This window comes from Synchiropus splendidus, chromosome 1 (genome assembly GCF_027744825.2).
Source record: "Synchiropus splendidus isolate RoL2022-P1 chromosome 1, RoL_Sspl_1.0, whole genome shotgun sequence".
Classification (NCBI taxonomy): Eukaryota; Metazoa; Chordata; class Actinopteri; order Syngnathiformes; family Callionymidae; genus Synchiropus; species Synchiropus splendidus.
In genome coordinates, this window is record NC_071334.1 from 36,409,563 (window position 1) to 36,436,847 (window position 27,285).

The 27,285-nt window shown below is 41.1% G+C and overlaps 2 protein-coding genes across 4 annotated transcripts; both read right to left on the minus strand.

The window, feature by feature from the left end:
• Positions 1-659: 659 nt before the first annotated feature.
• lhx9 (LIM homeobox 9) lies at positions 660-12,244 on the minus strand. Of its 3 annotated transcripts, none has more exons than XM_053850143.1 (5): positions 11,754-12,244; positions 10,295-10,497; positions 9,033-9,391; positions 5,992-6,194; positions 660-2,677 (listed from the first exon to the last, which is right to left on the minus strand). In XM_053850143.1, the coding sequence occupies exons 1-5, from the start codon at positions 11,931-11,933 to the stop codon at positions 2,621-2,623; spliced, it is 1,002 nt and encodes a 333-aa protein (XP_053706118.1). In that variant the 5' UTR covers positions 11,934-12,244; the 3' UTR covers positions 660-2,620. The 3 variants fall into 3 exon arrangements, with proteins under 3 accessions (XP_053706118.1, XP_053706109.1, XP_053706099.1); XM_053850134.1 differs by lacking the exon at positions 660-2,677 and adding an exon at positions 2,693-5,573 and having other exon boundaries at positions 9,033-9,388; XM_053850124.1 differs by lacking the exon at positions 660-2,677 and adding an exon at positions 2,693-5,573.
• An 8,029-nt stretch (positions 12,245-20,273) lies between these two features.
• Positions 20,274-25,637, minus strand: c1h1orf53 (chromosome 1 C1orf53 homolog). The gene is made up of 3 exons (XM_053882199.1): positions 25,300-25,637; positions 24,009-24,110; positions 20,274-22,865 (listed from the first exon to the last, which is right to left on the minus strand). The coding sequence occupies exons 1-3, from the start codon at positions 25,516-25,518 to the stop codon at positions 22,794-22,796; spliced, it is 393 nt and encodes a 130-aa protein (XP_053738174.1). The 5' UTR covers positions 25,519-25,637; the 3' UTR covers positions 20,274-22,793.
• Between the last annotated feature and the right edge of the window lie 1,648 nt (positions 25,638-27,285).

Below are 27,285 nucleotides of genomic sequence, written 5' to 3' on the forward strand. Positions count from 1 at the left end.
TTTAGTTGCCCAACAAACATTTTAATGATAAGATGCTTCCAATCATCATCAGCTCAACAGCACCACCCCCTAAATTTTTGTCATCACAGAACCTCGATGTTTTCCAGCCTTACCGGAACTGTGCAAGGCTGAATGTGCTTGTGTGTGTTATGGCTTTGGCCCAAGCTTACTGCTGCTCTGCTTCTGTCAGACTTGGGGATCGCAGCCCTGCCGTCATGCTGCACATCCACACCACCAGTGACTGAGTTTTCCTTCTGGACCGACTCAAGTGTTTGCTGTTTCCCACATTGTTGGAATTTAACACCAGTCTGTTTACTGGTACCCATGTGGCTTCAGCCTCGCTCTCACTGGCTGCCTTTTTCCGTCCCACAACACGCCTTTTTTTCATGGCATGCAGTTCTCGTATCAACAAGACAGTACAGCCCCTCATTTTGGAGACATGTCCCAGGTGTGTTTCCATCAAAAGAGCCTCAGCTGCACAAGCGTATACGTTTTTTCTTTACATAAACACGATAAAGATGAGAAAAGATATTTTTCTTATCTCAACCCACAATTTCTCAAATGTGACCCCAAAGTCCCTGAAATTATAACCACAAACCAGAAGATGCTACATTGTTTTGAGAACATTTTCAACTTTAATAAGTGCAGTAACATAACAACACCTGATGCCAAGAAGAAAGTGAAAGACCATGAAAGAGGTTTTGGGACATCAAAAAATAGACACCTAAATTAGACACCACTTTGATTTGTTGAGCTTCTGCTGATAACAAATACCTTTGAATAATACTAGAGAAATTTTCATCACCTTTTTTTAAGAAATATCTCTAGTTTCATTTTGCGAAAACAATAAAAAGAACACGACTGAAGACAGTCTTTGTCCAAGTTCACCACAGTGAATCAGGTCACATTCACGCTTATCGTCCTTGAAAGATAGCTGATTCACCATCAATGGCTCATTTGTAACCAGATGGTGGCTGCGCTACTCCTGGTTTTCTGGTGGATGGGGGTCGGGGTGGCGGGTAGATCTTCCTCAGCTACTCCTTGAGAGTTCATATCAGACAACAGCCGTAGAAGGTTTGGGGTCTGATGGGGAGTATGTATGGAAACAACATGATTATGTAGTGGGCTACTTAGAACCATACTCTCATTTCCTTCCACTAATCCAAGGTTGAGCGAGGGCAGCAGCTGAATGAAAGATGGCCAGACTTCCACTACTAGAGACACCCTCCAATTCCTCAGGATGAATACTATGGTGTTCGCAGGTCACAGTAACATGCAAATATCAAAAGATAAGCAGATATTGATAGAGTGATGGATAAACATCTGCTGTATGCCTTTTTTTTTAATGTTACTTCACCAGGACTGCTGAATTTTCATTCTCTGATACAGCCCTTGAAAACTGATGTGCAACAAATCCCTCAGTTAAAAAATGTGTCCTCAAACTAATAGAATTTATCCCACTCTAAGTAAATGATAATAGTATGGTGATAATGTGACGAAACATGACAGCACTTGGGAGTGTAACTGAGAGGGCTTGTCTGCGTGTTTTGAGTTTTGTCTGGTTTCTTTTCTGTTGCAGCAGTGCAGTGAAGTGATTCCATGGCTCAGATTAGCCAAAACTGTTCAGAACTACTGTACTGCAGAGTATGGACAACTGACTTGTCGCCACATTAACTGGGCGACCTCATTGTTCTCTGATAATCATTGTTGGGATAAAGGTTATGGTTTTCTTTGATGTTAGTGACTATCGCACTGCTATGATGATATGCTATGACAGACGGAAATGTGGACAATAGTGAGAAAACTGTAATTTCGGCTGACAGAAACTTTGCATCAACTACACAAGTTAACAGCAGGCCACTGTGTTTTACCCTCCATGAATGTTTTTAATGTCACCGTCACTGTGACGACATTGTTAGCGGGGACACCAGTCTTTCATAGGTTTTATTTGGCAGCTGACAACGAATCATACAATGAGTCAAAGTAAAGAAAAACACATCTCCAGGAAAAATGCAAACAAAGACCAAAAGGCGCATGCAAAGCGAGAATGTCTTCTTTATCAGCTTTGTGTTTTTTCAACTCCCCACTTCCTTCCTTCCTTCCCTCGGCTTCCAGATGGCAAAGCTCCAGCTCTCCAGTCCTCTTCGTACACGCATCACATTTGATGGGCATCTTGCTGCTGACTTCCAGGGAGGCCATGTGTTTACGAAATGACACTCGCAACAAAAGAAAACTTCTACTTAGCATTAGACGGGTGCGTGAGGGCAGCGGTGTGAGAGTGTGTGTGTGCGTGCATGTGAGTGTAAAAGTCAGGATTTTATATATGGTGCTTATATAGGACAGCAGTTGGAGAAAGATGCTCTGTGTGTTAGCAGCATCCATACCATCTGACATGAAGTTGGATACCTGCCGTCTACTAATCACAATTGTTACATCAACTTGTGCCACTCCATACACACATGAATATGATTAATATACATAGCTGGGTCTCCTCCGGTGATGAACTTTAGTTACAAAACTCATGATTTATTTTTTGCTTTTGTTCTTGTTATGCTAGGTTCCTTTCCTAATATTGTCTTTGTCTTCAATGATGTAGAAGTTTCTCCCTTCTCATTATACTTTAGGGAATTTTCAAACGTCGGGATGTATGGCTGTAATGCCCCAAGATTTGTTCTCCCTGAAAGAAATGATAGAGTAAGAATATATTAACTACAGAGCAACCTGGCTTTATGAGGTCTGCATTTAATCGGACTTCATTTTAGGATTAAGTCAAACATAAATGGAGAACAATAGCTATCAATATGTGCTTTGCAACATTCCCCTGAGCTAAAATTTAAAGCCACGGTCATGCATTAAAAAAGCAATCTTCTGTCTGCAGGGTTTAGATGCAAATCCATGGGGCATTACGTTAAACATCATAAAATTAAAAATGGAGGCAAAAAAAAAACAAAAAAAAACATGAGGGACGGCTCATCTCTTCTCGTTTGTTGATGGGAAAAGAAAAGTAGTATTCAAAAAGGAACACAAGAAAAATGGTAATGACAAATAAAAAACCTTTTAAAGCAAAGTATTTTTTTTTATTCACACAAATTTAATAAGATATATAACAACCGTTTGGTCCATAAATATTTAAGGGGAAATAGCTTCTATACACCATCTTTATCAAGAAACAGGGAAACATGGACAATCTTGATAGAACACTTACTGTACTCAACTATTAACACGAAGATCAATATATAAGGTTCTTGGATTACCCAACTATATCTGAAAGAGTGCACAAACGCTTTCTATGCCATCGCTGCCCCCAACATCACCCCTCCAACCCCTTTTTATTTTCAAAACAGAATCACACCATAGAAAGATCTTCAAAAATAAGATGCAAAACAGTACAAAACTAGTGAGGCATCAAAAGGATCAGTTGACAGAGAACACATGGATCCTGAATTTCACAAACCTTTCTTCCAAGTTATAGTATAAGGCACATAGTAGAACTGAGTTAGGCGTCTACCTCATCAAGTAGATCTAGAGAACCACTTTGTCCCGACACAGAACAAATTTGTGACCCTCGTAATGAATGACCGCTCCGTTTAAGATTTTTTTTTTCTCACTTTTGGTGTTGAGTATTCAAAAATGATAAGAATGTCCGAAAAACAGAAGATGATAGTGATGTCACGCTTTCTAAACTCCACCTATGCTCCTCTTACTAGCTCTGTCGATCAACCGTTTAAAGTCATTCACCCCCTCCCTTCAGAAAGCAAATCACTTTGTTACCCTGAGCAACAAGTTAAAAACAATAATGCACTTTTCAGTGGCCGCTGCGGGTGATTGGGGTTTCTGCGATCAAGCGTGTCTGATAGTTACGTTCACACTACATGTCGGCTTCACTGTGCAACGTTGTGCTTTAAAACGGTTTACTACAATTAACAGCTCGTGCTCATGTATTGATTGCTATTCTTAAGAGAGGATATGAAATGCATTCCAATCATTACGGGACTTTTGAGACAAAAAAATAGTGATATTTAGGTTTCATCAACAACGTGTAAAAGGTGCATCATTTTCTACAAAAGATGTAGAGGGGAATCTCAGAATGATGGATTTCGCAGTGGCTGGGCAAAAGCCTCTTTTCAACTGGCAACAAGTTGATGATGAATGAATACATGAATGAATGAGTTGATTAACTAAAGAAGCAGTGTTTCACACATAAGCACATTCTACCAAAACAATGTCTGGCTGTGCTGTGATCAGATGTGAGGATAACATTTCCTCTTTGGGTTCATGCTATTTTGAGAACTTCACAATGTCTATTTTTTTCCGCACAAATAGAACTAGTCTCATTATTTCCACGAAAGCAACCAAAGAGCTGCTGCAGCTGAAATCTGACAAGTTGGTTTGACTTTTATCCCAATCTGAGTAATCTTGTCATGGTGGAATGAATAAGAATTGGGAAAAAGCACGTCTATATTGTTTTCATGCCAGCATGCTCATTACTTCAAATATTCATGAACTGACTGAAAACATCGAAATTTAATTTGATTTTAAGGTTCCATAAAAATTCAGTGATGAGCACAAAGTGACACAGGATGTTTCCTATAATAGTAATTTTAGCCCATTAGATCAATGAAAGTTTTAAGTCGACTCAGGTTAACATAATGTGAACGTAGCTGTCAGTTGATCACAAAATGCTCTAAAACCCAAGGGTCGGTGTGGATTTCTACCTATCAGACGCTGACTGTGTGAGTCATGGTGGCAATTTGAATCACGACATAAAGTACTTTTCCCCTTCATCTACCTGACTCCTGTATAATCACATGTGAGATATTCCAAAGTCTGACTCCATCCAACTCAGTCTCCGGGACTGAAACATTCGGTGAAAGAATTGAAGTCTGTTTTCTGGAGTTACCCACATACAGAACATTCTACAAGTTTATTTCCCAAAATTATTTCCAAAAAGATCAAAAGTTATACTTAAATGGAATAGTGCAAACACAGTGCAGACATGTACAGGTCAAATTTGGAAAATAAAAAAAATCTACAAATTACCAATGAAACATAAATTAAAGAGGGCTTATTTATTTTAACATACAAATATACAAATCAAGTAAAACAGTCAGGCGTTGAGTTATTCTTAAGTGAAAATTTCAGATTTTCAAACATCTGTGTTGAAATTATTTTGCTGCCAATTTGAGCAAATTTAAATTATTCCTTTCAGGTGGGTGTAGTGTTTCATGTTTCGAGGAGTAGTCTCTGGTTGGATTTAAAGGCGTCACTTAAAATGAAACTAGCAAAAGCAAAAATAACAGGATCAGTCCAATGTCTTGTTAGAAAAGGTTTGTCAAGGTAGTTTGCGAAGGGCTCCCCGAATCATGGCTGTCCAAACTAGATGTGACAGAGGTCACTACAGTGATTGAGGGGTTTGTCAGGTCAGTTAGTGTGGCTGCGCTGGAGGGGGGGGTCATGGCCCCACTGTCAGATGAGGGTGGAGGAAGTGAGGTGCCGTCGGCCTTATCAACACCTCCATTCTCCTGCCGTAAAACGTTCCTTCTGAATTTGGCTCTTGCGTTTTGGAACCAAACCTGCAAACCAATCCCAGTGTGGCTTTTACTTTGCGTGTTTTGATTGTTTAAAAAAAAAAGAAAAAGAAACCATTGATCTCCAAAACAAATGTTTACATTGTGAAAATATTTCTTTATAATGACATTTGTTTATTACAAAGGGGCAGAAACAATGAACCACTTAGCTCCGGGAATTTAGCCGCAATCGGAACTGTGCACTCGTCTACATGTTAACACTTAGCTTTTGTGCGATGGAATTAATTGATGTGCCAAATTAAAAGTGATTATTTAATTGAACAGCCCTTGGATATACATCTAAATGGACCAAGTTAACAAACCAAAACAAAGGATGACACAACAGTAAAATTAAAAGGATGTTGACGTCCAAAACACAAATGAAAATGACCAAATCATGAAGAGGAAAGAGCTCTGTTCTTACCTGTAAAACTCTTTTAGTTAGACCCGTCTTTTGGGCCAGCTGCTTTAAGTCCTTGGCATCAGGGTTGTGGTTGATAGCAAAGTAGGATTTCATTGTCCGCAGCTGGTGATGTTTGAAAGACGTACGCATGCGCTTGGTCTTCTGTGTGGGAGCGTAGGACTGCTGGTCTCGGTCTAAGTGATCAGTGTCGTTCTCGTTGCAGCCTGTGAGAGGTGGAGAGGAGGATGGAAATGAAACTTTTCTTTTGTAGTTTATTATCAATATCATGGTGTGCACATACACTTTTAGCACACAGGTTCTGTCATGAAAAGACACCTCACGTGTACGTACCCTTATAACGTGCAGACATGAAAAAAATATATATTGCAATTTCACACATCTAAATTGATACACTTTTCAGTGGAATTCATTAGTCTGTTAAAGGTTTACGATGGGCTGACTTGATAAGTTACAAAGCAGCTTGCATTCATTTCCATCTGTTCTACAGTGATGAAGAAAATGTCGACATTATTCAGAATTTAATGGAGAGAACCAGGTCAGACGATTTGTTATTCGTAAAGACACTGATATCCTGAACAGTTTCTGCAATCTCATTTGGGTCCCAACTGGAAACTGCAGGAGGAACTGAAAATCACCCACAGTTTGAAGGCTCTCTTTTGCTGACAAAAAGAAGTACACAAACAACAACTCGGACTCGATGAGACATTTCTTTTCTTTAGAGACACTACACACATATGCATAAGTAAGGTTCTCTGTTCCGCATTTATGCCATAAAAGTGAGTTTTGAAACAGCATCTACAACTCAACATTACTGCTTTGACAAGATGGTCTTTCACTTGATGTTATCACCCACTAGGGGTCTCTATATCCGCAGAACTTCACTGTCAACACAGAGCACCTTCATTCGCCTGAGTTGGAAGCAGTAACGGCAGTATTTGACTACAGTCAGGTCGTCACAGCTTATATATCCTGGTTGTCATGAAAAGAATTCCATTAATGTGAGTAATCGCAAAATTAGTGACTTCCATGGTGTAAGTTTATAACACATTTGAAATGAACTTTGGACCCTAAAGAGCAATTGTAGGTGTCTATATACATGAATGGACTTCATTTGAAGACGATTCAAGCAGTATACTTTGCTATTTCAGATCCTATTAGAGCATAGAATTGAGTAAATGATGGTTTGGTGTCGTGCGCAGCTTCGCCCCTGAGAACCTCGCTGACTGCTGCACAGGAGGCCACAGATTCCAGCGTCACTTTCAATTAACGGAGAACAATTAACGCGCAGATTACCCCTATTCCTCTCCATTCAGCGGGAACACAGGAAACTTGGCGCACAATGAGCAACTTTCTCAACCGCACACTAATGCGCAGGGAGCAGGGAAAATGGGGACGCGGCGGGGTGGGAGCTGGGGGTCGTGGCCGAGACAAGCAGTGTGAGAGGTTCGGGATGGAATCTGTTTAACAAAATGTTGGAAACTATGTCGTATTTGTCACACGGGGGAGTTTTTGCATCATGTATCAACCTTTTCACTTCTGCTCAGATCGATCCGATAGCTGGAGGTCGACGGTCAGGTCTCGATCCGAGCAGCAGTGCGAATGATGCACCTAGATCTGGAACTCAGGGACGCTGGAGAGCGTTTTGTAGGTGAACCACGTTCAGGTTTTCAATTCTACCGATGGATCATTTTATGAAGACAGTTGCAGATGTGCAATTCAAACGTGTATTCAATGGCGGCAACGTTAAACGGCAACAATTGGGGAATGTTTTAAAAGTTATGACGTAATGAATCGGAAGACATTTAAAAGTGGTCGTTCCGACAGGCTTGACTTTCCATACATTGAGCAAATAAAAGATTACATTCACAAATGCTAAAACTTAAGGAGCGTGATAAACTGAAAATCAAAACGTTTATTTTTTTGTCTCACTGTATTTTTTTGCTGATTAAACGTGCGACTGTGTAATCAAATTATTACGATTTTTTCAAGTTTTATTTGAACATATATATTTTTTTATTTATTGTTTTGATGCTGTGTGTCAAAAAACAGTGGTCGATTATTGCGCTAACAAAAAATATTGTTCGGCACTGTCATGAAATCCAAATAGCGGCAAAACTATTTTAAAATATATAATATAAAATATTCAGCAGATGGACATCTTGTTTTACCGGAGCTATTTAACCAAATTTAAGAAAATGTCAGACTCCGCAGCCCTTGCAATGGCCATCCAGACATTTGAGTGTCAATCTTTATGAAGTGGTAAAATAATGATTCTTTTTTTTTTCACTCCACAATCGATGCAATCGAATTGTGGCAATACTCTTTCCAAGTCTCTAGGATTCCTGTAACTCCTTTAATCCATTAAATCGATGGTTCAGCCTTTTGAGTGGTGCCAGATATTGATAACTTGTTTCAGGTGACATAGTCAAAAATACGAGGGAATGGATCTTTTTTTTCTTCATTTTCTCGAACGTTACTGCTGAAATAGTCGAAAGCTTAGAGTCTGTGCAGTGAAATAACGTGTATCTTAGCCACATTTCACTACATCGACCCATGAATCTGCTTGATTTAGAGTGGTTTCTCAGGCCAGAGCCGTGTGACTAAGACATTACAAGTGCGTTAAAATAAAATGTTTGAGGTGTGAACAATTTGTTTTTGCCCATTGAACTACTAAGAATTGAATATTAAGCATTTTAAGGATACTAGGCGCAGTCCACTCAACTTACGAACAGTTGGTGTTTTTCATTACAGTCTGTATGTAATGACTAACTCGTTTAGTCCGTCATATCCTCCGTCATTAGGGGAGAGGCAGCCAGACCATCGCAGGGCGCACACACTCGTCCTGGGAACCCGGAGAAAACCAACACGCACACGGGGAGAACCTCCAAACTCTCTGCGGAAAAACTATAACCCGCAACCTTCTCGCTACAAGGCGAGAGTGCTAAGCACGAGGCCACCGTGTGGCCCTCGTTTGGACAGTGCCAAGCCTCATGCTACCTCCAGAGGGTGCGGCCTGCGCTGGCAGCAGCACGCCAGCTCACCTGCGTTGTAGCTGGGTATATCCATCCCCATGGCAGGACTCTTCCTCTTTCGCGGCCTCCCTTTCTGTGCGCCCCCGGAGCCGTTGAAGTACGGCAGAGTGAGGCCGCCGCCTTTAGCCGCCAGCTCGGCAAAGTTCAGTTGCGGGTGGTAGTCCGGGCCCTGCACCAAGCTCTCGAAGTGCAGTCGACAGTAGACCAGACTGTCCTTCATGCCGAAGTGGTCGCCGGTGGTCAGCGTCTTGTTGCAGGTCGTGCAGGTGAAGCAGCTCAGGTGATAGACGGAGTCGCGCGCTCTCATCACCATCTCCGAGGCCGAGATCCCGAGGTGGCAGCGCGCGCACCTCTGCACCGAGAACCTTCTGGAACACACACATAGTCAACACTCCTCACACACACACGCGCGCGGTCCTCGCTGACGCCCTGCAAGCATAACTCGGGGCGAAAGAACCCACTCGTCCCACGGACTTAAGCGAAGTACCCAATGTAAATCATTGGTTCCCCTATGATTAGCGACATGATTTTAGAAGAAAATATCGAAAAGGGGGTGTTTTTTTTTCCCGTCGTGACACCATCTATCATGTCGCATCATCCTCACAGACAACATCAACATCTGGCCTCTAGCTTTCCCCCCCAGGCATCATCTTCAACAAGCAGTGATATCAAATCTCCTCACATCAGTCTGAACACCGTCCTGTGATGTCGCTACAACATGATACTGAAGTGTTTGTCGCGCCACTACGGCGTGCTAAATACAACCTTACTGTCTCAGAACCTTCAGAACCATGAGGGTCATTTAGCGCTTCACACCGAACTGCCTACCACATGGAACCTTCCCCACATTGTCGATTGAAAATAAATAAAGATGAAACATCCTGAATGGCACAGTGATGAACTGCTGTCACCTGCCTTAATTCGACTGAGGAAACCCGATGATAATACTATGTTATGTTCGTGTGCTCTGGTGTTTAATCATTACTGTTGTGTGTGAGCTAAAATATACGTTATATTTATTAAGAACGAACGGTTGTAGAGTCACATACATGCGAGGCATTGATAATGTTTACACATTGAGGTGGTTTGCATAGTGATGTTGCCATCATTGTTGCGTGTACTATGACCTTAAGTCTCCTTGTTTGTGCAATAATATGTCTTAAAATTATCCTAATAATTATTAATAACACTATTGTGTTCGCTCCGTGACACCTGTGGCTGCATGTCCGGTATGAATGAATACGTGTTTCAATGACCTGTATTTTTCTTACCTGTAATAATCCTCTTTGCAGTAGATGCTTCCGTCTTTAGCAAAACACGTCAGTTCGGACTCCAGAGCGAGTTTACATTCACAGCACTTGAGGCAGCGGAGATGCCACTGCTTGTCCACGGCCAGCAGGTAATATCTGTCCGAGATCTTGCCCCCGCAGCCGGCGCACAGAGCCGCCTTGTCAGGGCTCATGGAAGGCAGAGTCTGGGGAGTCGGGAGACCAGACGTCGGTGAAATACCCTTCACACATGCCTCCCCAAACGCCACGAAGGCATTCAATAACACTTGAATTGCATGAATAATACTTTCCGCCTGAAGTGGCATTTAAAGATAATGCCAGTTAATGCATGTGAAGTGTTTCATATTCGAAAAGGACATTACTGTTAACTCACGTTCATAATACACACTATACATTCGGCAGCACCAGACATTCGCGAAAACAATTTTCTGTTCATTAAAACAACAACAACGGCAACAAAAATTAGTAATTAAATCTAACGGGGGACGGGAGGGCATTGTAGTGTTTCGGTATTATGGTGCGTTAGTATCTAAATTAAATTACTCAGAGAAATAGAAAAGCCCGAATCCTCATTCAAACGAAATAATAAATAAATAAATCATATTTGTAGAGTCGTTTGACCATTTGTTTTAATGCCAGCTATCATTTGGCTAATATTTAAACGTAAAGATATGTAAATTGTCAAACTTCAATTTGAAAAACACGAACACTTATTATTTGTCTGAGACATATTTGAAATTATTTTGTATGATAATGACTGTCTTTGGTCATGTAAGACAGACGTCAAAATAAATGTTTATAATATTTTGTTTAATATGGCTCGTTTGAGAATGATGGGGTTATTAATGCTGATAATCGCATACTGTATACTATATTTTATCTTAACTAGATGATGCTGATATAGTTTTCACGATAATTATAACAAAATCATGTTATTTAAAAAAATATATATATAAATGCTAGTGTGAGTATTGATATCTTTCAATTCAGGCTGGTTTGTTAGACAGAAGGAGACATTACACAATCTGAGCCGAATTAAAAAGAAATAAATCAACTACTTGAAATTATATGAATTAGTCCAAAACGTTAGGATTAATAAATGAAAGATAATAATTTGAAAGGCTAACCATACCATAAATATATAAAGATGTCTTTTAATGCTGATTTCTACAAACAGTGCAAATTGTATTACTAATTGAAATTGAGACTAAATCATCAAATCTTTACGTGTGCCATTTGGGATTATCGTAGGTCTTAAAATCAGGTGACGTGTTTGTCACTATAAGGTCCACATTCTAATTGTTCATGTCCATTGTTGATCAATTCATACGTATGTGAATTTAAGACGCAAAACAAACGGCCTTCTTGTTTTAAATGACGATGTTCTCAGGTGACATATTTTAATTATTGATCGTATTTTGCTGTCGTGGTTGTCTCTTACCGCCTCTCTGCCGTTGAGCTGCATCCCTTTTGCGAGCCGGGATTCGGACTTGGAGCGCCTCTCCATCTCCTCCATGATGCCCTGGATGTGGTCCCCGGAGATCCCGTGGAAAAGCATGGCTCCCTGTCCTGGGCGCAACGTGCAACTTCCAGCCTCTGTTTTGCAGCCCACAACTTCCATACACGGAACCAGCAAACCTGGATCTCTCTGCGCATCCACACCGACACTGAGACCCGAACACAAAACCACCACCCAAGAAAAAGTGAGAGATCACCTCCAGGAACTCGGAGTGTGATTTGATTCAGCTGGAGCCTCTCGTCCTGAAGAAAAAAATATAGTCCAAGTGAGGTGGAAGTGGGGATGGGGGGTAAGGGGAGGGGGCAGCAGTGTGGCCGGAATACGGACAGAAAGTTTGTTTTGCTGATATTTTCAAGGGTGTTTCTGTATCCTCTTTGGGGCTTGCAGGTCAGGATGGGACTGCATGGACTTGAGCACCGTGTCCTATTTGTGAGGGGAGCAAATCCTGCCCAGTCTGGGTAATTTGGTAGGAGGAGTCCCCCAGTCACTCTCTCTCTCCACCCCAGTCTCGTTCTCTCCCTCTCTCTCTCTCTCTCTCTTCACCAACAAAGAGCTGTCAATCTTCCCAAATCCTCTAGAATCAGGACCAGTACTTGACTATGTTCTAGTTCACCATTGTCACCACCAAATATCACTTTAATGACGCCATGTTCAGACTGAAGTTACTGTCACTAACACTTTGTTTTGTCACATTTTAAACCGATTTTGACACATTTATCTAGCTTGACGAACTTCCACGGGCCATAATATGTCCCCACAAGCTTTCAGAGTTTCAGCCAGTATAAGATCAAGATGTTATTTGTCTACACTTGTATAATATATATACAACATTAAACTCATTCCGCGTATTTCTGGAGCCTGACATCATTGTTGAGAGGATACGCCACTGGAGATTAAAACAGTTCGAGATTATTTAACCGAAAGTTATCTCAGATTGCCAGTGAAAGCAATCAATGGCAAAAAGCAGGAACAACAACACCAATAGTAATAATAATAAGAATAAGAATAAGAATTTAAAATCATTAAAATTGTTTCTGTTGAAAATGTTTCCTTGTTAATGCATTTGACTAAAAAAAATTAAAAGAACAATGATTTTGTAAAAAAAAAAAAAAAAAAAAAAAAAAAATCTCGAATGTTCATTCGATCATGATTTTGTAATTTTCCCTCTGAACACTAAATGTGTTGGATCCAGTTTTCATGGCTCTTTGTTGATGTCATGAGACAGCAAACGTTAGGCCAAAAACCAAATGCCACGCTTTTATTTCCCGACAAGATCATCTTACTTCTATAGATGCCAAAGATGTTTCAGATGACAATTGCGGACAAAGAGTAGAGTCATTTGGCATGGATCCATTCGCAGACTAAAATTCGGAGATACTTAAATTATATTATGACACCTAGTGACTGGATATTTAGGCCAAAAATCACGCAGTTTAATATTTACCATTAAGCACAGCGCAGAGCAGATTTAGTGAAACAAGAGAGGAGTGAAGGTGTGGATAAGTCAAGTCACACAGCGTAATATTCATATCGCGCGCACACACCTACACGCGCGCGCACACACACCAGCCAGAGTTTGTGTTGTCTTTAATTGGAGGCCCCTTGGTAACGGCGCTATTAAGTCCCTTCTGGACACATCGTAGCTGCAGATGTTCCCCAAATATGACTCTAAATTTTGATCTTGTAACTGTCATTGATGCAAAACAAAAGAAAAGGTTACTAAATTTCAATTACAGTTGGTTTGCTCTATACAATATTGCTTAATTATGAGAAAATGTTGATGCATATGTCAATAAATGCGAATCTTTACCACGTCATCAGAATCAGTAGTGCATTAAAACTACATTTAAATGACGTTCAACAACGTGATTTTCCCTGAATACGAATTCATTAAACCGTTGTATGTTATAGACAGACAATAAAATAGCATTTCCCTCAATTATTTAAAAACCTACCTACTTCCGTAGCTATGAACTATAAAATTAACATTACACATTTTCTCTAAAAATAAATACAACTCTTCTACAGAATTTAACCGTTTTTCGTCACACGCAATGAAACTGCGGATATTGTGCCCATTAATGAAAACAATTTCCGCCTCCTTTTGTAGAATCATTATTAATGAATAAAAACACGTAAATAAAGGAACAATATTTCGTATGATTTATAGTCTTGTTTTCCCGTGTCACGCTCGTGAAGTGTAGCGAATTAACGTAATTGACCGGCCTCAGCTCAATGGCATAACTTCCTCTTAAAAAAATCGCTTTAAGAAATCACGCAAGATTTGCTCCCTTGTCCGTAATATTTTGGTGTTTTCGAGTAGGAGAGCTTACCTGCAGCGGAGCTCCGTGGGATCCAGCGGGCTGGAGATGCAGATACGGACTAACGGAGGAGGAGACGCTGCCGGTGGATGTGGGCTGTTCCCCGCTGCCCATTCTTCACTTCCACTCACACGACACTCAATTAAATCGCGTTTTAATACACAGCCACAGCTTTTAGCAGCCACATAACAGTATAGCCAATCTTCTTCTCCAGTATATATATATATATATGGTTTAGAATGTTTAGACAGACATGGGCAGATAATTCAAGTCATCAATCCAAAGCAAGTATAAAATATTTGCCCAACTTTCAGCAAAATAATAAATGTGTTATGATCATATCAATTTATTGATATATTGTATTCATAATCCATTTTTTTAGACTACCAATGTGGTTGTTCTGAGGAATGACTTCATTTACTCAATTGATGACAAAATAATTCAGGATGAGAATTAATTGGATATATGGTTAGATGCATAGGAGACTGAACGAATACAACCAAGATGTACCAATGTACATTTTTGGGAGGACAAGAAAATAAGAAATTGAATTGACTCTTTTTTTTTCATGGCCAAGCTCAATCCTGACCTGAGTATTGATGAATGTTTTGCAAGATGATAGAATAGGTGTTCGGGAGTGTGTGGCTAGAGAGGTCAGAAGGTCAGTGGGAGGAAGCCCACAGTGGCCATCATGTATAATAACAGTGTGCTTGATATGGCAAGCGATTAATTAACAAAGCAGCGTCACACTGCTGACAGTCGCTCTGCTTCCTCCAGCTCTGACATCACAATGGATCTCATCAATAATGCAGCGCCGCCATGATCCATTTCACTGTGGAGCTCACACGCTGAGCTTCCTGAGACTGATACCCTCTCTGGCTCCAGCAGCCATCAGGAACGGCACCGCCAACCTCTACTGAGTACATCACTGCATTTCCAGGTTTCATCTGCTGTTATGATTTCTGGGTCACCTCCACCAACACTGGTGTCACTGCATAAGCAGGAAAATAGGAGACTCCTACCGGATCCATGGTGGACTCACAGTGGGGAGAGAAGGAGGAGGAGTGATGAGAGGGAGGAGAGATGTACCCCAGTCACATGGGGCAAGGGGGAGGAGGGTGAGACATCTTGGAAGTGTTTATAAACACAGACGTCTCCTATTGATTGGTGACAGCTTTCTAGCGTCTTTTACGTTTCAAGATTGATTTTAAGATTTTACTGATCATGTATATTGCTTTGATTTATCTTTACATACTTCACAACTGATTCCTTCATATCTCTGTTGATTGATTTTGATGGCACTTAAGGATGAAGCTGTATTTTGAATTTGTGTAACTTTCAGAAACATCTGTGGCCCAGATTGCTGTGCAATCTTTGTTATCCTCTTTAATCTTTAATATTTTTTTTTTGTTATCTTTTTCTTCTTTATGTTGTACTGATTGACATGATTAAATCTCATTGTACAGTGGTCTGTATAATGACAGTAGAGGCTACTACTGATATTTAGCTCTCATTAGTGCACTTGTAAAACTCTAAGAATAGTATATTGAATAATGAAAAAAAATGTATGATATGCATTTCTATCTTCCAAAAAAATCTACACCATAGTAAATTATAAAAAAAAAAATGAATTAGTTATTAGCATCAAACAGATTTGTGTGTTATAAATCGAGACTATAAATAGAAATTTGGCAAAACCTTTTCATTCTGTGACTTTTTTCTCTTGTATTTCTCTTGCATCCTCTTCCCCCTCTATTTCTTCATCTCCTCTCCTTCTTCCTCCTCCTTGCCTCCCTCGATCTCCTCCCTGCACTGCTCTGCTGGAGCTCAAATCACAGCCGTGGTCCCTGGCAGATGGAGGATAGGAGAGAGAAGCTCTTAACTAGCCAGCCTGTGCCTGTAGTCCCTGCACACCAACTGCTGCCTGCCTCCCCCCTTTGCCACCTCCTCACACCCTCCAGTCTCCTCTGGGGACAGGAGTATCCTCCCGGGGAACGGCATGTGTATTAGTTTATATCTGGCCTCACAATGGATGGAGAGACGGCTCCTGTTATTGCTTTAGTTGAGTTTAGTTGAAGCTTTGTGGTCTTTATGTGGCCCAGGCAAAGTCCAGGACTGGACAATGAATGTTTGTGCACTGTGGCATAGTTTCTCGTGCTGCCTTCGTAATTATGATACTGATGCTTCACCCTGTCTTCATTATTATCTTCTTGCCCTTGTTCATGCTAGCTAGTGTTAACAAAGTTAGACTGCCATAACAGGGCAATGTCGGGCATATACACTCTTGAGAGGTCACCATTCTATCGCAAATTCCTTGCACACTTAATATTCCAAGTTGGAGATTGGTGCTGGTTAATGATAAATGGACTGGGGAACAACCTCTCCCACCACACCTCCTCTTCTAATGTCAAAACCATCTGGCCTCCCTAACTTTGTCTCCAACTTTCTGTACATGAGCGGTCCCCCTGATGGTTAGCAGTGGAAGCCACTGTCATGTTCAATGTGTTGGGATGGGTCCTGCCCACTGTCAGATTGCACTGGTGGACTCTGAACGGACTCAGTGTCATTGTGGGGCATTTTAGACATTTCGGCACATCATTGTTGTTGGGGTTTTTTTTCAGTATATTCCATTTTTTGTGATGTTAATTTTCTGGTGTCTTTGTTTCTACAGTGTCGATAGTGTTGTTGGTTTGTCCGTGCCGTTGATATTTAATGTTTGTCTTAAATTTCCTGTTCTCCTGAAGAATAATGGAAGTCTTATATCGTCTTGTATATTCATTTCTGATCTTCTGATGCTAATGAAAGGTGCTCAGAGTCTAAAAGGAGAATCTGACCCATAGATATCTGTATTTAGTGTGTAGACAGTCTGATTCTTACATTACAGAGATAGAACTGGAGGTCAGTGACTGCTAACGCTGTGCTCACAATCAGTTGGTCTTCAGAATGGCATTCCTACCTGTACGTTCAAAGCTCCACCAAGAACACATCCAGCTGATCTGAACACCAGGAGGGAATTCTCCCCTCTAATTTGAATGTCCAAGGAATCCTCGCCTGGGCTCTTCTCTTTCTATCATTTTCAATGACGGAGCCAAGTCACAGTGAACATTAGCATTAAACACCGAGAACGATGGTAAGCAGTAAATGCTTTCTGTGGGAGAGTTCAAAAAGACAATGCTTCTCATTCTTCTCATCTCGGCGTTTTGGTGCCACCATTCGCCCCAGGCTCTTCCATCTGAGCACATCTGGCAGTGCCGACTTTGTCCCGGCATGAGTTGGACCACCAGTAGCGGTCTAAAAGAGAACCCGGTTCTATTCACAGCATTAACTGTCTGCAGGAATTTGACACCCTGACTATCACTCAGAGTGTGTTCCGGTGTGTTTTTTAATGACTAATTCCACCAGATTGATGCTGCTGTCCATATGACCACTGTGCTGCCCCCAGGCAGGATGACATTGTCTGTGTAGCAGGACCAGACATTGATGTGGAGGCTGCTCAAAGCCTGCTAAAGAAAAATCAAAACACTGGTGCATCGAAATGTGCACACAAACCCACACAGCAGTTGCCGGTCAATTCCTGAGACTGATCTTCCTCTCAGGTCTCACATGAGTGACACTGAAGGATTTTCTTTTCCGGCGCCAACCTTGTGTCAGTTCCTGGCGGGTCCTGTCTGGAGACGAGCGACTGTTGTGGGTGCCACTTGCTGCAGGGGTGTTTGGAGATGCAGAGAGGGGACGAGGGCGGGAGACACACTGCCTGTCAACTGGTTGTGACTTGAGTCCGTCTGGTCGCAGATCCAAACTGGACAGCTCCTTTTTTTTTTTCTCTTTTTCTCTGCGGCTAGTGGCAGTCTCCGGCAGAAAGACACACGATTTATTGCCCCAGCTCAACATATGTTCTTGCTGAAGGTCACAGTTGTTCAGTCCAAAATGACTGAAAATGAAACCGAGCAAGTCTGTCTGGCCATGTCTACCACAAGAACTCAGTTTAAATCTAATCCAATCTACATATTTTAGAGCTGCAACAGAGTGGAGTAGGGGTTCAAATGCAGCATGAGGAAGCTTTGGGTTTTAGGCAAAGCTGAGTTCTTTTGTAGTCATCGGAATTCACCAGTGGGAAACCCTTCTAAAGGAAATGTCCCGTACAACATTGCTCTTGCTCAACAAGCTCAAACATGTTCAGAAGAGCAAAGTGGTTTCAGTTGAACTCAGAACACCTCCACTGATACCCCCATGATCAAACTTTGGATGGGAGGTGAATGATGAATGGAAAGATGGAGATTATTTGTGTGTAAATAGCTGGTATGTATCTGGGCCTGGAGCGACTCACTATCTCTTAGAATTAGATGTTGTTGTGGGACAGATTTTCAGAACATTAAAACTTTTTATCAGTATGATAATGATACGTTCAATTAAACAGGCGAGTAGTTCAAAATGATTAGCCATAATGTAGTATTGATCTGTTTTTGTTTTTAATGTTAGGCAGCATTGAGTTTCTGTAAAAACAAAAGTTTCCAACTGCTCTATAATGAGTTCAGAGCGGAGCAACCCTGCTAGCAATTCCTCTTATTTGGTTTTGGTTGATGACCCAGGTGGGGGAGGGGATTTTAAAAAGAAGAAAGAGAATTTCACCGTTACTAAACATACATGGATGTGATGATTGGCCATCTGGTTACAGAGGGAGGGGTGAGCTGTTCCGTTGCTTGTGTCTCAGTCACCAACTGCTCGAGTAGAACAGGATGAAAAAAAAAAAAGCATTTCAAACTGTGCCATCACTGGATCGGGGAGACGTGGAGGGATGAGGCAGACATGAAAGTTGGCCTATTTCATGGTCAGGCTGCGGGACCGCCGAGGCCCTGAATGGCAATGCATCTACTTTAATGTGACAGACAAGTCCCTAGGCAAAACTGGCAGAATGGCGGCAGGCAAGGGGACCCAGGTACTTGATGAGTGTGACACCTTCACCATCCCGCTGTAGAAATGTTGCTGCCGCACGCTCCGTTGCCTCGCTTTAGAATAACATCAAATAAATGCGCCTCTCAACCCGCCTGACGACGCGTCCCCGAGAACCTGTCCTCCCCAGCACTGTAGGGATCATGAATCTCCTTGTAGCCGCTCACAGGGTTTTGCTCCGATCACTAAGCACTTGCCTTTGGGACCCACCTGCCGAGGGAAATTGTGGACGCGGCAGAAGGTGGCAACAACAGAATTCAGTGGCAGACACATCCTCTCATTCTGACACGGCTCACCAAATCACGCAGAGAATGTGTGACATGCTCTGAGCCGACGTCTGAAGCCTCACACTAGACACGTACCGACAAATTGTGCTCTTCATGTGTTTGTATGAAAGCACAGGTACATAACTGCAAAAAAGAAAAAAAAATCCTTTGCACTCAGTAAACAGTTAGTAAACCACATCCGAATAGACCGCCTCAATCTTACCTGCCAGACGACAGACCACCAACTTTTTTTTATCATTGTACGTGTGCTTTGTTGTATGTTTATGGCAGGTGGCTGTCTATCAAATGTGCATCAAAGCTTGTGAGACAAGCATATTGGGACCGGAGGGCGACCTCTTGACGAGCACATGAATGCTACGTAACCCAAAACTGTACATGCATTTTGCCTGGCTTTTGAATGGTGCATCTGTTTTACTTCATGTGACAGACTGTGTTTGGCCGAATATGTTAAGAGCAGAATTTGTGCATGCATCTTTGTGTAAGCAAGAGCGACAAGTAGGAATGTACTGTATGTAAATATGCATACAAGTGTGTATGAGCGGCGGTGAAAGTAAATTTAGATTTGAAGGCTTCATTTCTACAGTTGTTGGTATTCCGGCTTCTGTTTGGGTCAGCAAATGTATGTTTGTGTGAATTTTTGTGCTTGGGTCGTATTTGATCATAAGCATTCAATACACTAGAGTTTTAAAGTGTTACAGAGGACATGTACGTGATATTTGTTTGCCTCTTTTGTTTCAACGCTGTGTTCAAAATCAGAACGCTTACTGACTGCACAAAGTGCATGAATAAGCTATAATAATAATTGGAAAAAAACAATGATCAAAAAATCAACACCAAGGGCATATTCATGTATGTGTCACATCTTCCAAATCTAGACACTTTTATCAATTTAATAGAGAGGATGTGAGCTGTTAGAACAATGAATAGTTCATTTAAGAAAAAAAAAAAAGAAACAGAGAGAAAACACAAATCAGAAAGCATCATGATTGTTTTTATGTTACATTTTGTTTCCTTAAATAGAGTTGCGCTTCGCTCCAGGAGGAGATTCACAAGATCAGATCAGATCCAGTGTGCCTCATTGTTCGTGCAGTGTTTGCTACTGACAAATATTAATCTGTGATTAACGACCTTTCAGTGAAAATCGTTCACTGTGTTATCAGTTCCGATCAGAAATACGTGAAAACAAGAAATGAGGACGGTTGTTTGATGTATCCACCCATGTCTACCTCACACACGGTCAGTGTCACAATCATCAGATTATCACGGAGTGTTCAGAACTACTGAGATATTTACTTATTGGTGACCTTTAGAATATAAATGAATATTTAAAAGTGAAAACAATTGTGAATGAGAAGAACTGCTCGAGCTCAATCTGCTAATGATGTGCAAATCAGGTGGCCGTTGTGTTTTTCACAATGCTGCACTAAACTCATTGGACTGAGCAGAAAGAGCACTGGACTAAAGTGGATACAATTAGAGGAATGATTTCTTCTCGTACTAAAAAATGCTTCAAATGAGAGATTGAATTTATCGTTTTCATGGAGCACTTTGGCCCACTGACGTCACCAGCTCAACTACATGTAAAGCAGCCACACATTGCTCTGGTAGTTTTAGCGTCTTGATCGCAACACTGGCGTCATTAAACCAACGCAAAGCCTCGGAGTGCTCTCCACTGAATAGCATTTGAACAAATGTGCACAGCAGGAACGCTTGTGTCGCCACACACCTCCAGAACATGATCAACACACATAACACACATTTCAGGTTACATCTCAGCTGGTATTTCCCCAACCTCCATTCAGCATTTTTTACATCAACTTCCTGCGCAGCATAACAATCACATGCCGCAACAAATTCATGAGAACATTTGTTGCCAACACTTTTAATAGCAGAACTTTTCTGTTGTAGTCCTGTGAGCATGCACGTTTAGGCGATTGTATATATTTTTAAACAATTGTATATATTTGGTGAGCTATATATTTACTGCGAATTCATGTTGTGAAAGTATGCAGAGTCTACAGGATGTATGTACATCAGGTGTCAGAAATCAAGTCATGGGACTGTTTGTGTGTCTCTCATCAACGTTATGAGAATGTGGTTAACGCCTTCTTAATTCACGAGTCCAAGGAAGTAAATTGGAGGCCGAGGATGATGTTCCTAGTACAGCATCACTGGCGTTTGTACTGTAGGTGTTGACATGACTAGCCAGTAAACTTCCTACCTCTCTTCAAAAAACAAATCTGGGACGTATACAGGCTCTTGACCTTTGCTATTACATGACTACAGGCTACTAAGTGTAGAGTTTAGCGCAACCTTTATTCTATATTGGCCAATTAGGGGCCACGGGGCATTCTGACAGAACAAGCCCGTCTATGCACGCTTGTGAATGTGATCTGCTCTGTTGCATCCTGGGATCAGGATGGTCCAGGAGTTCATTAGACTGCTGCTCAGGAGAACAGCCGCAGGGAGCTGTGCCGGAGCCAAGCACTACCAGGCGGCGGAACAGTGAGTCCACTGGGGCTTCCGTTGATGTCCTCGGCGTGTTTGTTAACAGCCTGATTCCAGCAAGCAGCGTGAAAGCAGCCAAGTGTGAGGGGTGACCCTTGGCCCTCTCCTATTTTTAACAACACTGCCTTTCAGTCAAAGGTAGAGTTGAGCTGAGCACTTGTGGAGTGTAAATAATACTCATGTTCAAGCCGCTGAACGTATGAGAGAAAAATGTATGAGATGCCAAACAGCATGACACGATTGCTACGCTTCATTAAGATTTTTTTTTTTTTTTTTACCGAGCACAACGAAGAGACACAAGCCATTTCACAGAGTTGTATTAGGAAAATGCTCTTTTTTTTTTTTTTTTTTTTTTTTCCCGAGAAAGAGTTGGTCTTAAAACAACATAGCAAAATCTATCTAAAATGCCAAACATTTTGGACCAATTTCTTTTTTTTCATTTTTGGGGGCAGGACCGAAACATGTACAAGATTTGCTGGTGATTGGCGGCATCTCTGATTAGCGTCTGGAACATTAGGGTCTACAGAGTTTTGACCAAGTTGGAGAATATTATTCATACTAAATTACTCTTGATATGTGCTCCTGAAATATAGGGCAGTGCTTCTCAATTATATTCTATTGTAATGTCTATACATCCAACTTGTAATGGCAGCTGATATTTTAGCATCTTTTGACGTTCCCTTTAGGGGTTGGCACAGAAAGTCAAGCATCATACACAGGCAGACAAATAAATGAAACGCACAAAAATTAAACTTTCTTTCTTTTTTGTCCCAATAGTTGTTAAGAGTTTGCTTCACTGGAAGTCGGTAAGTTTTCCAACCAGGCCATCAACAGGTTTGAAGGTCAGATTAGCGCAATTGCGAACTACATTTCATACACTAGATTTGGCACCAAGCCTAAACATAAAACCGAGAGTTGAAGTGTTTCCTCATGGTGGGATCCTTCACGCTGACTTGACCATATGGACACTGGGGGAGAGACAGAAATAATTAAATAAGTGTTAAATGGGTGCATGCGGTGAGAAACTGAGCCACACTGAGGACACAACATGAACATGTGGAGAGAACAAGTCACAGTGGAGGGCACAATTGAGGACAAAAGGACAAGGCAGATCAGAGATGGAAGGACAAAAGAAAAGACTCAGACAATATCAGTGCAATTTTGAGGGAAAATTAGAAATACTTCTATCCACAATTTACTTTTAATTTAAATTGACCAACTTTTTCTTTACAGCAACAACATATTTGCCGAGCCTTTTGCCTTTGAAGGCTCCGTGGATTAAATTGGTTTTTCAAGCGATGCACGTATCAAACTTCCTGTCCGTCAGAATCAATGAATCCTTCTTCCTCCACTGTCACTAAAGTGAATAAGATGATTTTAACGCATACTAAAACACAAATAAACACCCTTTTGAATTAATAAAAAGTGAACTTTATGACGCCCACAACACAACTGGAATGAGGACAAACGTATGAGCTGAGGGACGAAGAGAAGGACAGCGCTCCTCAAATAAGCATGTGATGTCACACGGTTTACTGTTGACCTGCTGAAATGAATCAACAAATGTCATACCAACATTATATTTTTAACTTACTTTCACATTTTGGATTGGCTGAAAGTGGAACAGTCATCTGGGCTACTCATACTACTCAAAGCAGAATGTTTAGAGCGAGGCAACCATCTTGTAAACATTAACTAGTTACCTCTCAGCCTATGCAAACCATGCAGCTATTTTCTGATTAAGTGAATGCTGCGAACACATTCAGTCAAATGTGTTCGCGAAGACATGGAATGTATTTGTGGCATGAGAGATGAGTAAGAGTCATGGATAGTAGTTTAACTTCTGTTAATTATCATGGCACAAACGTCTTTTTATTCTTGAGACATTTTAGCAAAGATGCATTGTATAGAATCCATAATACTACAGGAAATTAACATTTCATGAATGCAAATTAGCCAATTGCAGATAATAGCAGTTCTTGAACAACCCCCAAGGGCAACTTACAGAGTGCACACGCACGCACACACACACACACATTACATTCATTCCATATAGTAAAACCCAAAACAGAACTTCTTAACTCTGCGCAGTCTGGCACAGTGAGACTTACATGTCTGCACGCGCTGCCACAGCACTTCCCTCTCTGAACGTGGGCATACTCTGTGAACACCTTGTACCCACTGGAAGGGTCGACGTACATCTGCTTCTTTGCCTGAACATAATGAAGATATTATTATTTAATTAGAGCAACACACAGGCACGTATGCTGGTGGGTGACCCTGCATACTTAAGCAGCACACACACTTGCAGACACAAAAGCAATAGAATCCAAACATATATCAACAGATTGCTTCGAGTCACGGAAAAGAAGGCATGCATCCCCTGCTTGCATAAAAACGGTACTAAAGAAGTCTATTTCTTATGATATTAGTAATTAATTTGTTCTGCGCTTTTGTGTGCAACGAAGTGGGTGAGAATCCGCATACACAGTCCTTACTTACTCATCCATAATAAGAGTCTGAGGGAGAAAGATTAGCTTGAGAATGTACGCAAGCCAGTCTTTCTTAAGGACACAGACACAACCACCTTCTCAAAGTAAAAACACTCACTGGCTCTGCAATCTCTTGGGAAGTTCAGAAATGTCATCCCTCAGTCTGTTTCAAACTGAGAGCCCATTCGCTGCTCAGCTTTGACAGGCCACAAAGGGAAAAATGCTCCAGGGCTTTTAGTGACATGGCCTGTCATTTCACATGCCAGTGCAGGGCCACATAGTGAAGCTGGCAGAGCCGGGCCCCCTCTGTATTGTGCTTTTCCCACCCAGACCCTGACACTTTCCTCCAGTCGTGACCAACTTGCCACAACTTGGCCTCCACTCCGAAGCACAATATTTACAGCAGAGGGGCCTAAAGGCATGATGATGACACCCACTCCTCACTGTCAGTGACGATCGGCTGTCTGGCTGCCGTTGATAGAAGACCCACTGCAATTCAGTGAATATTAAGGGGCTGGCAAAAAAGGTATCCACGTTAGAAAAGCAACCAGGTGATGAGATCGAGTGTAGGCAGGGGTGAGGAGTCAAGAATAAAGAATTAGAACACAATTTTAGATTGCAAAGAACGAAGATCTGACACAACCGTTTCAAAAAAGTGACAGCTTTTTGATCAGAGAATTGAGAGTCTTGACTTAGGTGAAGAAAAAAAAAATTAAAAAAAAATAAAAATTATATATATATATATATATATATATATATATATATATATATATATAGTACCATAGTACTATATACTATATACTATATAGTATATAGTTGCCATGCAACAAATGAGGAGCGAAGACGTTTTTCACTCCTGAACTGTAAAGTAAAGAAATTCAAATGCGCACTGTGATTAAAAGCATCTTACGGCACATGCTTCTCTGTGGACCAAGTCAATCTCCAGCTCCATCTCTGTCAACTGTCCGGCAACTGATTCCACGTCCACTGTCTCGGCTTCCGTCTCCGCATTTCCACTAACGTAGTCATCTCGACATCGAGTTCGGCTTTTGTCGGTCTTTTTCGATGTTGACCTTTTGACTGCTCGATCACATAACTGGACACGAAGAATCGATCTGCTTACATTCATCTTTACCAGAGTCCTAAAACACGGCAGTAATTAACCATGTCGGTGTCTAATTCACGGCAAATTCCAAGTATTCGAACAAGTGACACAAAGTTGGTCAAGTACCGTCAGCAGAGAGAGACTTCCTCTTCTTCTACGTCACTGTTCGTCATGTGACCAAGTCCTTGTTGACACGTTGAAACAGCGCCCCCGGAGTCAACGTTATCAGCGTAGACACATTCTCGCACACACTTTTTAATGCAGAGTTGCTGTTGTGAAATACCTCTAGGCCGACTATAAATTATGTTTCAATATTTTTTGTTTTGCCCCAAAAAGCATGGTAAACGTATATGCATATTTTTATGCTTCCATTCCAGTAATAGTTTTGAGAAACATTCTACTCTATTCAATAACTGTATGTCTGAAGTCTAAGACCATTAAAAAGTGGTGCATTAAATTATCAAGCCAGTTTTGCATAGAATATTTTTAATTCCTTTGTTAATGGTCAATCATGGAATGAAGTTGCATTTGTAAATGAAGGGTCATTCCAGCTCAATAGAAAAGATGCTTTCCTGTTCGCACTCCAGATGTTGTTGTCTTTGTCTTTGCACATTTACATTTTCCCTTAATTTATTTTCAAGTTATTGAAGATTTTAGAGTCACGAAAAAGGGTTTTGAATACAACTAGAATGATGACTGTAATTATGTATAGAAGTAGTCCTCATAAAAATACCAGGTTAAGTTCCTTGTGAGACAGAAAGACAAATTATTGAAGAGGGCAATACGAGGACCCAAAAGTAACAGCATAAGTGAATTTGAATTGTAAAAGAATGGGTCACTGCATTTTTATTTGAGCTGAAAATACTGCTCCTCAAGCTAATCATCATTCTGATGAAAATAATGGATCAAAACATAACAAGAGGAGTACTGAAAGACTGATCTGCAGTTGTTATGACACGTAGCGGCAGTATAGCGCCACTTGTCTCTACTCACCAAGAGTAGCATGGTGCAGTGAGAAGGGTCATTGAAAAGACATTAATTAGCGTTTTCAAGGTTATTCAGTGCTGTGAGCCACTGCTGATGATGTGTGTGTTCTGGAATTGTGGGTAATGGAACCTGACAAGTGTCATTTGACTGACATTGTGGGGCCAATGGAGCAGCGGGAAAATAATACATAGAAATAAAGTTGACTTTTGGACAGCCTTAGAGAAACATTGACCTCGAAATATGGAACTCTGGAGTTGTTGTCAGTGTGTTTCCTGTTCCTCATTACATAAATCTATAATCTTCGAGTTTCCTTCCAACAGGATCTTACGTCATCCTTTTACTTCTTCATTGTTAAGGCATCACCCTTGCTATTATCATTTCATGCACATTGGGATGCTTGAGCCAGTCACTGCAAGATATTTACCTTCAAGTCAGCTCTTTGAATACTGGCACAGATCCTGGCGGACTTACTAGAGAAGAGCGTACATGGATTTCAATTGACCACACAAGCAACCGTTACTTGACCACGGAGCTAAATGCAAACACTTGATTGTAAAAGGCATGTCTAATCTCATTTCACTTTTGACGCATACAAGTGAAATAACTCACTCATGGCTGTGCCCAGTCAAATGTATGTTGCCAAAGTAAAAAGATATGACCTAATCCCGACCTGGGCAAAGTGCAGCCCGGGGGCCATATGAGGCCCGATGCCTGTATTTACGTGGCCTATTTGATGTCAGACTAAAACTATAACTAATATGTAATAACCTCTGACCTAATCCGTGCTTGATTTAGTAGGAGTTA

Excerpts from the sequence above, each read along its gene's own strand:
- lhx9 (XM_053850124.1), bottom strand. The coding sequence starts at position 11,933 with ATGGAAGTTGTGGGCTGCAAAACAGAGGCTGGAAGTTGCACGTTGCGC. Across the intron at positions 10,498-11,753 it reads AGCTCAACGGCAGAGAGGCG|ACTCTGCCTTCCATGAGCCC; the intron begins GTAAGAGACAAC and ends CCGACTCCCCAG. Across the intron at positions 6,195-9,032 it reads TATACCCAGCTACAACGCAG|GCTGCAACGAGAACGACACT; the intron begins GTGAGCTGGCGT and ends CACCTCTCACAG.
- c1h1orf53 (XM_053882199.1), bottom strand. The coding sequence starts at position 25,518 with ATGAATGTAAGCAGATCGATTCTTCGTGTCCAGTTATGTGATCGAGCA. Across the intron at positions 24,111-25,299 it reads TCCACAGAGAAGCATGTGCC|GCAAAGAAGCAGATGTACGT; the intron begins GTAAGATGCTTT and ends CATTATGTTCAG. Across the intron at positions 22,866-24,008 it reads GTGGCAGCGCGTGCAGACAT|TGTCCATATGGTCAAGTCAG; the intron begins GTAAGTCTCACT and ends TCTCTCCCCCAG.